This window comes from Homalodisca vitripennis, chromosome 1, assembly GCF_021130785.1.
Source record: "Homalodisca vitripennis isolate AUS2020 chromosome 1, UT_GWSS_2.1, whole genome shotgun sequence".
Taxonomy (NCBI): Eukaryota; Metazoa; Arthropoda; class Insecta; order Hemiptera; family Cicadellidae; genus Homalodisca; species Homalodisca vitripennis.
Window position 1 is genome coordinate 124,407,854 of NC_060207.1, and position 12,558 is coordinate 124,420,411.

The window sequence follows — 12,558 nt, forward strand, 5'->3', positions numbered from 1 at the left end:
TAAAATATTTTATTTTTGTATTTTGTACCACTTGATATGTATTGACCCACAAAAAAATTCGGAATGTCCTAATATCTTGTCTTGCTTCCTTTGACCATGTCTACTAAAAAGCAAACTGATAACAATCCTGTTTTGATGCTATTAAAATTTAATCTAGGTTTTTCTAAAAACATACTGAACAATCCTATTATGTTTATCATTATGGTGGTCTAGAAAACATGAAAGACCAACACATATAACCATCTACTTGGAGCAAATTTGTAAAGGATGCTTATTGATTTGTAGTCAAAAGTATTAAATAAAAATCACAGTTTATTCACATTTATAAAAATATTTACAATATAACAGCAGGTTGAAGTTACAGCATTATTTTTTGGCATTGGACTCTGCTATTTCTTTCTCCAGCTGAACGCAGGCTTGTTCTATCTCATAGTTTTTGCTGACCAGTCCCACCCACATCGATTCCAGCTTCTTCAGCTTCTCACCTCCTTGCATCTGCATGTTCTTCCGCTGCCAGTTCATCTCTTGGATCTCCTTCCTTACAAAAAAAAAACAAACATCTAAATCAATGTCAGAGCACACTGCAATTTCAATATAAGTTTTCTTGATCTACATACACCTAATGTTATGTCTTTGGCATGTTTAGTGCAAGATGTAAATAATCAATTTAAGTCAAAATAAATATATTAAAATCCTAACTAAGTTTATTTTTACATACTATATATAATATATAAAAATATTATGTCACTATTAGTACTTTCCAATCATCAGTGAAAAAGTGACTATGACAAACACAGGACATTGCAATAATTTGTGTTTCTTCAATTGCTCCAATGATAATACTCTATTTAATAGTATCAGTGCATTTAATAGCATATATATAATTCTTGACTGACAGGTGATTAAAAATACATTTACTACGTAATGATAAAGCAAAAAAGGGAGTTATTAAGACCAGTGGGGCATAGGCTGGAGGAATTTTAAAATAGGAATAGGCTTATATGTTAACCAAGGACCCTAAGAAATTTCAGCACAATAGGTCCAGTAGTTTTTATGTACTCTGCACTAAGCGAAAAGTGAAACTGTACAAAATTAAGCAACCATCTCTTTCCACAATATGTGTATATGTTAGTACTGTATAACGTGTTATAGTAAATGTGTTAGTTTTTTTGAGAGCATATTTGAGTCAACACGCAACATGATTGTTGTGATTCCTGACTTGGAATGGTTTCTTTATTTTTAACCTAGATTGTAGTTGCGTTTGTTAAATTAGTAAGGGAACAAATTTTAGATCTCAAAACATTATGTTACTCTTTTTTGTAACTCTTAATGGTAAATACATGGAATAAACTACTTCATAAACCTTCATTGTTAAAAACAAACTTTAAGCAAAGAAATGGCGGTCTTATCTTTTAAAGAGAGGTTTCTTCCAAGCGACCCATGAAAAAAAAGTTTTTTTTTTAACCCTTTGAACCCCAGGCGACGAAATATCGTCGCCGAGAAGATATGCGAAGATCCCCGCGGCGACGATGTATCGTCGCCAATGAAGTTGCGAGAATCCCCCGGGCGACGTAATATCGTCGCCATGGTATATGCGTTTAATACATATTTATTTGAAATCGTAAAATACTTATTTTATGAGTATTAATACATATTTATATGTATTTTATTAAAATACAAAATCGTAAGTACCAACAATTTTTGACTATTTATTTATTTAGGTAATATCAGTGATTTTTGTGTTGTACGCCTAGAGGTTTTTACAAGTCGCATACTTTTATATAAAAATTCAAAAAAAGTTTATTTTTAGAGATATCAATATAATTTTTTTTTTTACATACACAAAACTAAATTTAGAAAAATAAAATGTGGGTGCCCATACTAAAAATATTTCTTATTTTTTAATTAAAAAATCTTAACCCTTTGCGTGCCACGGCGACGATACATCGTCGCCAAAAACCCTTGCGAAAAGTGCCACAGCGACGATCTATCGTCGCTCGACTTACTGTGCGAAAAGTGCCAGGCGACGATCCGTCGTCGCCGTCTGTTATCGTAATTTTTAACGCTTTATTTTTCATGAATTTCTTTTCACAACCAATATTGTTTTATTTGTTAACTATCCTGCAATAGATAAATAATAGTTCACATAGTACTTTATATTAGTGAAGATAAAAAAAACACAGAATAATAGAAGCAACAACAGCGGGCGGTGATTAACCGGGCGCGTAACATCGTTGGCGCGTAAACAACTCGCTACGTATAGTATGCGTAATATCTAAAATAATACGTTCGGTTACATGGTTGTGGTTTACATCGTTTTGAGGTTAGGTTCTCTAAAATGATTTTGTTAAATTGATATCTCCCGTGCGTACGTGCGTGCGCGCGCGTGTGTGTGTGCGCGCATGTTGTGTGTGTACATATTTTTTGGGAAAATATGAAGACCATATATTAGATATACTTTAGAACCAAAGGATAAATGTAAGTAATGCATTAATTATTTTTGTTTTAGTGTTGTGTTACCGGTACTGAAAAATGATTTTTTCATTATGTACATAATTTCAAGCATTGTTATGTAACTATAGTAATTATATAAAAAAGTTAACCATTATTTTTTTCACATTAACAATGTTATAAAGAATATTAAAAAAATTCTTCCCATGATAAAATTGTTTCTTATTAATTTGTCAAAAAAAATAAAAACTAAAAAATAAAAATTGCTTTATACATTTTTTGGTTTTGACATGCCAAAACTAATATTATTTTATGTTGTTTCATTTGTTTTGTAACATTTTATTGTAATACAACTTTTTACAAATATTTTGATACCTGTTTCATAAAAATAGTATGAAAAATAATAAAAATATATTCTTTTTTTCCGGAAGCCCGGTAATACTTCTTATTATTCCCTGGCATTTTTCGCATATGACTTGCAATATAGTTGCTAGTGCATTTCTTTTGTACTAAATTTTTTGCCTTGTGGCATTCAAAGGGTTAAAATCAATTTTTTTGCCTAAAAATCTATATACATATATTTTAAAATTATTTTAATGCTGTTAAACATTTTTTTAATACTTCAGACTAATCTTTTTCTGTGTATACAATTTCATTCTGGACATGTTGGTGTGTAATACAAGACAATAGCATAAAAAATAGCAAAAGTATTAATTTTTTACAAACAGTATGCAAAACAGCTGTTTCTGCTCCGGGGATTCTCGGTAGTTCTTAGGTCAAATGATTTTGGTACGTTTTTTCCACCATCAATATTTTGGTCTGGGGTTCAAAGGGTTTGAGTGTTCAAAAGGAACCTGACTACTGCACGTTGTACAGCTGGATTATAAAGGAAATTATCTATGATGCCATTAAACATAAAAAAATCTGCCTGTGCAGAAGAAGAAAGTGGCATTGTCAAATTACAATATGTGTTAGCTGAGACCTTTGATGGGAAGTTGATACCACCATCAGGTAAAAGAAATTGCCTGCAGTATCCTATACTCTCAAAATACCGTGGCAGTACTGACCTTGATCACCAACATGATTGAATCATGATCTTATGTTTACTGAAAACAAAACACAGTGGATGTTAGCAAAATGTTACCTTAGGCCCTGCAGCTGTTTCTGTGCTGACGATACACACTTGACCAGCAGCTCCAGGTAAGAGCGCCATGCCTCACAGCCATACTCCAGCATCAGTTCTAAGTTGCAAATCCTGTATAGAACAGCAATGTTATTTACATGATGTCAGAACCATTAGAGTAGAGCGTCAATGATTTTTACATAACAATCTGGATTCTATTCAACCTGAATAGATTATATGAAGCAAATAGAACTAAGCAAATTGTAAGTAGTAAGTGTTGATTGTTAAAGGTTTCCTGCATAAAGATAGGGGTTGCACACAATTGTGTTTCGTATATGGAGAAGAGTGGCAGAAACCTGAAGGTCACAAGGTCAAATGTACACCTAAGTATATGGCAGTTATGTATAAAAAGCCTCTACCTATGTGTGTCCACTAAGTTTTTGAATTTATTTTCCTTTATACAAACCCTAGTTCCTGATCTAGGGTTTGTATAAAAGATCTTTATACCCTGGTATCTCATTATTTGGTAGATCTTCAGAGCATAAAATCGTAACATATTAATTGATACATACACATAATGCAGGTTACATAATATTCATTACTAAATTCGTCTGCACATGTTATAAATTTAGAACTAGACAACTACAAAAACTCCTAGAACAAGCTATAGTAATACTGATTGACTAGCTCTTTATGTAGTTTTAAAACTGGTTGTATAAGCAGAGTTTTAAGTTCTTCAGGAACTGAGAGAGCTTTCAAAAAAACTTCCTACCAGTATAACTTGGTTTAGTTTCATTTAGTTTTTTTATAGTCTGATTCTGAAAATGTGTTCCTATAATTGTATTGCCTGATATATATATATATATATATATATATATATATATATATATATATATATATATATATATATGATATTGTATTAGATGTAACCAGGTTATGTAGTTTACTTAAAAAAACATTTTAAATGCTAAATTTTAAATATTTATGACAATAATTCTTTGTGATCTTGTACTACAATGTATAAATAAAGAGAGCTTTAAACTTGAAATATTCCCTATAAACTGGACAATTTACCAGAGCAGCTTCACAATTTCAGGCCCAGCTTAATATAAGAGTCTCACATTCCTGGTCCCAAAAATATTTTGTGAATTGTATTAATTTAGCCTCATAATTGCTGAATATAATGATTTTATAAATCAAATTAACATAACAAGTACTTGATACAACCAGAAATACACACCGTCATAGAAAGCCCATGTAAATAGATTATATTACCTCGTAGCTTGGTGTTCCAGCTGAGCCATGGAGTTCTCTACACACTCATTCCACGCAGCAATGTCAGTCATCTTGCCTGCCGGGGGAGGTGGTAGCTCGTACCTCTTCATGCTTAAGGTGTCCATGGGCAGGCGTTGCTGCATTCTCTCAAACTCGTTTCGCAACAATTCTGTCTGATAACAATACAATAATCATAATTATACCTTTTTCCTGCACAGTTTAGTTTTTTTACTGTTTGACCTATTTTTTTATCGTATTAACCAAGATTACTAAGGAGGGTAATGATTGGCAAACATACATCTATACAAATTTCTGTATTCTTTTTATTTAGATTTGTATGATTTTATATTTAATTTCCTAAGATTTAGATGTAATTTACTGTTTTGAAATAAAAAATTGTGTGCACAATAAGCATACAAAAAATAAACTAAAGGTTTGAAAAATGATAATTAATTTTTAATATGCTTAAATTATATGTAAATCATTACAAACTCGATGAAATTGTTAATATTATATACAGCAGAGCATCAATAAATCTGAATTAATTTGAACTGGACCTCTTTCGAATTATCAAACTATTCAGAATTTCAAAATGAACTTATAAAAGGTCAGTGGACATCTTCAATGTAAAAAACCTGCTAAATCTGCTATAATACACAGTAACAGTGAATAAGAAGTAAGTTATTTGAATAAAATAATTCTGTACTCTAATTTTAATGTGTAGGAACAAAATATTCTTTGGTAAAGTATTACACCTCAATATGTAAGTTATTTTATGTAGAGATTTATTTTACTACACACCTTATTATGTAATAAATAAATATCTTAACACTTGTTTTGTGAAACACAGAACTGGTTATTAAAAACTTAAAAATGAATATAGATTTGGTTTATTATTAACTAGCTGACCCGGCGAACTTTGTCCCGCCTTAAAGGCAATATCACATGATCACATTTTTTACTTTTTAAATTAGGATAATTGTAAATAAAAATTATGGTTGCCTGTAAAGTCGGTTTTACGTAAAACCGACTTTTACAGGCAACCATAATTTTTTTTTATTAGGCGCGAAAACGAATAACGCGGATGGTCTTCCGACCCGTGGACCATTGCCACATTTAATTGGCCATGGGAAAAACATGGATGTTTGAGATTAAGACCACAAACTTTCAACGATTGGCCTTGTGACTTATTTACAGTCATGACGGATCGGAAATTGAAACCGTTTAAACTCAAATGGGCATGTCGGGTGGGATCAATCGGGATCCTCGGAATGAGAAATTTCCTCCTCACCTTTGAGTATTGTGGTGTAAATCAAATTGTTCATCCAATTTACTTACTTACCACCAAACTTGTTCCGTTGCACAGTTTTGGTTGGTATAAGTTTCGAAGCATGATTACTACAGAACCGATATTTAGTTGTAAATTGTGCCAGGTACATCCAAGGAGTTTAAACATTCAATTGGATAGTTGGTGGCATCATCTTCATTTGTTACACAGTCAACAGATTTGAAAGAATGCAGTGTACCAATGATCTCATTCTGAATTATGTAGTTTAAGTCATCTACATCTTTATTCTTAGCTGCCCAAAATTGCTCGCTCACTCAACCATTCATTATTTTTGAGGTTAGTAATGATGTTTGGGAATACTTTGTTGATGAGTTCGTCTTTCGATGAGACAAAGTTACATAATATCCGAGGAAATGAAATCAATCCGCTCGATTTCGTCGACAGGTACTCGACCATTACCGATAGTCAACAATTACTCAGAGAAATCTTCAGCAGATGTATCGTTCAGCAATGCAACTCTCATGTTTGTTGTCAGCTGAAGTTTCCTAACATAGCGCCATAGATTCGATGATTTGAGGCACAGCGTTTATTCTGTCGGCAGCAGTCGATCTGGGAATTACTGGCAATGTTTGGCGGAAATCGCGACAGTAAAATAGTTGCGCCTCCAAAACATTTTGAGTCATTACGTAGATTTTGCAATGTTAGGTTAACTGCTTCCAATGCACGTTTATGCGCTATTGTGCATTCGTCCCAGATGATGATCTTCGATTCTGATAAAACTTTCGCCATAGCGGAGCGCTTTGTAATGTTGCACGTTGGTTCTTCAATATATAATGCAGAATGTGCCGTACGACATCCTTCTAGCAATGTGGCTGCTATTCCAGAAGAAGCAACTGAAACTGCAATGAACTAAGATATATATATCTTGCACGAACAGTGGCTAAAACTACTGACATGAGGAATGTCTTACCAGTTCCACCATGTAAATATAAACCACCGTTTCCATCATCAATTGCCTTCATTAATGTATCATAAACTTCCTTTTGTTAGGGGTTCATCAGGGGCACATTTGTTTGAACTACTAAATCTAATTCCTGGTGATCATATTCACGTTCCCATTCCAATTCTCGATTAAATGCGTCATTCATTTTACGATTTAGCGCTGGCATTCCTAACCTGACTATGAACTAATAAACTACCACACATGAGATAACTCATGTCTTCGATCAAAAGCAAGGCCCGATTATGTATCTCCTCATTCATTTCAAGATCGTAATTTATTGAACTGACACGAATTTGATGTAAAAATATCTTCTGCCATATTATCCTTGTATTTGTGCCACAGGTTAGATGGGTTCGATGGAAAGCATTTCGAAATGATGATAGCAAATAATGTACGTATCTGACTTGGAGATGCAGAGATAACTGCTTTGAATTGTAAAAAAATTAAAATTTGATTTGTATTATCTGGATAGTAAAGTATATGCTTAACAGTGATTGCAGAAACAGTTGAAACAAAATTTGCTGTTTCTCTTAAGCTTACTCTATGCTTTAAAACTATAAATGTAAAGAAAATTTAAAATGGTAATTAAATGATATAAACATAAATATTTCTTTTGTTGCATTATATATGTTTACAAAGAACAGCTGATTCAATTTGAAAAGGCCCTTTCACTTAATAACATATGTTTGCTGTAATGCATTTCTTACGGGTATTTCCGTAACTTTTAGAGACCAGTGGGGCGGAATCCTGAATCGGGAACGGGATAAAAAGTATCCTATGTGTTTTTCCCAGTTCTTAGCTACCTCCCTACCAATTTTCAGCCAAATCGGATCAGCCGTTCTTGACTTATAAATAGTGTAACTAACACGACTTTCTTTTTATATATATAGATTATTTATATTTATTATATTATATTATTATTTATAATTATTACCTCAAAAGCATTCAGGTTGAGAGGTGGAAGATGTTCTAGATAGTTTTTTGTAGGACGATACCTTCTGGTTTCTTCCTCAACCATTGCTAATGCCTGAAACATGAAGTTGTGTACAGATGTGGTATTTTAAGGCTTAAAGTGAACATGGTCTGTTCTTCTCTATTCTTAGAAATTATAACGACCACATTTACTATTTATTCTTATTTAGTACAAAAAGAATAGCATAACAATTCAAAATACGTTGTAGGTACCTTAAATCACTTGTTAATATGTACCCTATATATTGGTAAATCTATATTCGTGTACCAAGAAATAACAGTAACAAAACCATGTACATTTTTAGGTCTTATATTGATTAAAGACTTATCAAAAAAACTTTCATTGAAAAATTGAACATACGTTGCTATCAAATGTAAATTTTTGAGATGAATGTATAAAAAATGAAACAAAAAATAATAACCAAATGTTTGAAATTAAAAGAATTAATTCAGTATAATGTAATGACATGCCTTGTAAATAATAAAAAACCATAACCTTCAAACAAACAATAATTAGGACAGGTAATAGGAAAAATCACATTTAAATAATAAAGAAACCATAACTAAATAAACACAATGTTTACAATCTGAAATGTATTTACATTGACGCAGATGATTTAAGTAAATTTTTCAAATTAATGAAATTAATATCTATATTATATATATCTATATATATCAGCCTATAGGCTGATTATATCAATGGGTGTAATTATGCAATACTATTTGTTAATATCGATAAAAACAGGGATCCGCTGTTTGTACTCTACACATTTTGTTTTACTTCATAATCTGAATTAAAATTTTTAACATACTTCTACGCAAGTGGGTAGCAGCCATTGCCTTTGCTATGTAAAATAATATGGTTTGATGACTTTATAGTATTTTTAGCTCTCAAGTATTAGTGATGGTTTTTTGGAACTTTATATTTTATCATCACAGTTTTTAATGCTAGTTTGGTTAGTTTTCTAAAGTTAACTATCAGTTTTATTTAGACGGAGTTGTATTACAAATAATGTTTACAATCTGAAAATGTATTTACATTGATACAGATAATTTAATCCTGGAACTCGCCATCATTTTTCTAAAGTGGCAGGCACTTTTTGCGGTTTTGTAAGGGTTTTTAAATTTTAATCATTGCTCACCTATTTTTCCAGATACATAAATTTAAAAAAATATAAATGTTTTTAGAAATAAATTTAATTTCCAACAAAATAATTAAATATTGAATCATTTTAATTTTACTTTTAAAATAAATTTAATAACAGAATAAAATAGTAAAAATTAAAATTCTTAATTAAATGTATACCACCATTATAGCCAACGTGAAACTTTTTAAAAAAATCCAATATATACAAAAGTTTTTGTTATATATCAAACTTAAAGGTTATAAAAAATGAAGCTGAAAGAAGTATGTTGATACTTTTTTAATTATAATAATATATATTTCTCCTCATTTGGTCATATAAACAACCCCTAAAGTAAATCACTCCATTTCTATTCATAAAAAGGTTAATAAGGAGGGAGGTGGGTGGGACTTTTAAGACAACAAGTATTTATAGAAGTTTATGTTATATAACATTTTCTATGGCAAGGTTTTTTTTTATTTTACACAAAAGTAAAAACTATGAAATAAACGTCTAACCTTTTCTACGTAACAATTTTGGTTTCATCCAAAAATACTTATAGCGCTATAGAAAGTACATTTATATAAGCTAACAAAAATGTTCAACAATGTATTTTTATCTTTAATATTTTCAAAGTTAGCAGGATCAAGCACAATTAATTCACAAGGCAATGGTTCATCCAAGTCAGATAAAACTTCATTCATATCTGAAATGAAATAACATTGTTTTGTGTAAAATTGCGAAGCTTTCATAGCTTTTACGTTATACTTAGACTTTTGATGTAAAAAACGGTTTTTTGCCATTATTATTGACAAATTTGATTGCAAATAAAGAAATCTGGAAAATCGCTGATGTCAAGAATGTGTTAATATCGGTTGATTATATCGATGGGTGTCATTACACAGTATCCTTTGTAATAAATATCGATAAAAAACAGGGGTAGAGTACGATAAGCAGACCCGGTTTTTTTATATCGATATTAACAAACAATATTACTTAATTATAACATTTGATACAACCAACTGATACTGATTTTTGAACAATAACTAATTATATCAACCATAAAAACTTTTTAATATAATAAATGTATTTTCTTTTATAGTAACACACAGTCGAAAACTCGTGGAGGACAGTGAAACGAAGTTAATAAGTGGCATATTTAAGCCGACCTGCTTGCAGATCATCGCTGTGAGAATTTGTACAGAAGAGAAGTACGATTTTCCAGAGAAGATGCTTCAACAACTTCTTGAAAGTAGTTAATCATTGCTACCCAGGAGAAAACACATAAATAATTTCGCATATTTCTATTACTATAAATGTTTTTTTAAGTTATTATCATTTCATTATTATTTATGAGTTTTATTCTATTTCCAGTTCTAATTGTTTGTTTGGCCATTAGAGCTCATTTATTATTCATAACACTATGAATTATGCACTATGCTGCATTATGTTAATTATTTAAATTAAAATATGATTGATATGTTATTGTGACTATAGACATGTTGATACAGTTTATAAATGCGTAATCGATAAATGAATATTAAGTATTGATGATTCAACTAATCGGTATAAAACGAGGTCCGCTTATCGTACTCTACCCAAAAACAGGATTCGCTTATTACTCTACCTATTTTCTTTTACTTTGTGATGTGAATTTAATACTAGAAATTTCATACTATTTCCTCAAGTGAATAATAAACTACACTAATTTCTCCAAATAATTTAAAGTAAACACGATTAATTTCAAAGGTACTTTAATTTATTACTGCACAAACATAACCTCCAAAACATTAATTTACGGGTACAACTAGGACATGGTGTTTTACTTACAGCTTCACGGACTCCCGATTATTGCCTTGCTATGTAAAATAATAGTTTCTCGTTCATCCCGTAATCTGCACTGATGGCCGGAGGCATTACTGTCAACTGTTAAACTGTACTAGTTGTCTTTAAAACTTACTGTTTTAGCATGTGGTGTTTTTTTTAAAAGATCAACAAAGTTGCGAAGTCGCTCAAGTAAACAAATAGGCTACACTTATATGAGATAAAAATATTTTAGGACATTTTGCAACTTAATTGTTTTGAGTTGTATAGTATATATATTCACTTCACTTTACAAGAAAAAAACAAATAATGTGCAGTGAATGACACACAACTATCTTTTCCTGGCAACTTCCTAGGCCTAGGCTATACGCACTTAGCCTAGGATAAATTGTAAAAAAAGAAACATTTTTAGAATATAGAAATTTCATACTATTTCCTCAATTGAATAATAAACTATACTAATTTCTCCAAATAATTTAAAGAAAACACGATTAATCCAAAAAATACTTTAATTTATTACTGCACAAACCTAACCTCCAAAACATTAATTTACGGGTACAACTAGGACATGGCGTATTACTTACAGCTTCACGGACTCCAGGTTCATCATAACCTTGATCGATGTAAGGAAGTGCATCAACCACAACTTCTCCTGCCATAATAAATTACTACCTAAAACTATAAGATTTTTCAAAAACAGCGTCCAAAACAATCAAACGACACCACCACCAAAACGTCACCTAGAAAGCAGGAGCAGAATTCTAGAAACAGTACAGTAGAAACAGAATCTAGAAAGTAAAGTAGTAGACCTAGAACGTCAGTAACCAGTGTTACCAGTAATATCTGAAAAACTTACCTACAAATAAAATAAAAAGTACCACGAAGTAAATTATTATAGAGCAAACTACCCTAAAACGTACAAACCTGCAACACTAAATTAAAATTTAAAACGTCATGCAGTAAACACTTGATCTTATTTAAGACAATAACAATAAAGCATTGAACTTATGACAGAAAATAGGACAGGGCCCGAAACTTCATTAAGGAATAGAAACACAATTTTAGAATAAGAAATGTATGTGTACATGTGTAACATTATACGAGGTATAAGGGGAGCTCAAATCAGAGGTTGAAATAGGTTGTAATATAAGTAGTAAATAGTCATCCTCACCGTCACTTATTTTTTCACGTGAACAATTTTGTGATATAATAAATTATGATATTAAAATGCTGTGGTTATGTTATTTTTGTCACAAAACCAAAGACGAATTACAGGAAAATTAAGTAAAACTACTAACCTCAAATTGAGTAAAAACAAACAGTTAATCGATTCGTTATAGGGGCTTGGACTAGAGTTATTTATTTACATTCCCACGGTATAACCATTTTGCAAAATTACAATACTTAAGATGACTAGTAATAAACAGTAATAAATTCTCATAAAAAAGTATAGTTTGAAAAATCACATAGTGAAATAAACAGATGTAACAAGACAAAA

General features: G+C 31.1%; 1 protein-coding gene across 1 annotated transcript; it reads right to left on the minus strand.

The window, feature by feature from the left end:
• Window positions 1-292: 292 nt before the first annotated feature.
• Window positions 293-11,851, minus strand: LOC124370974 (pre-mRNA-splicing factor SPF27-like). The gene is made up of 5 exons (XM_046829280.1): window positions 11,645-11,851; window positions 8,075-8,167; window positions 4,850-5,022; window positions 3,596-3,706; window positions 293-538 (listed from the first exon to the last, which is right to left on the minus strand). Exons 1-5 carry the CDS (start codon window positions 11,717-11,719, stop codon window positions 367-369), a joined length of 624 nt encoding a protein of 207 aa, XP_046685236.1. The 5' UTR covers window positions 11,720-11,851; the 3' UTR covers window positions 293-366.
• Between the last annotated feature and the right edge of the window lie 707 nt (window positions 11,852-12,558).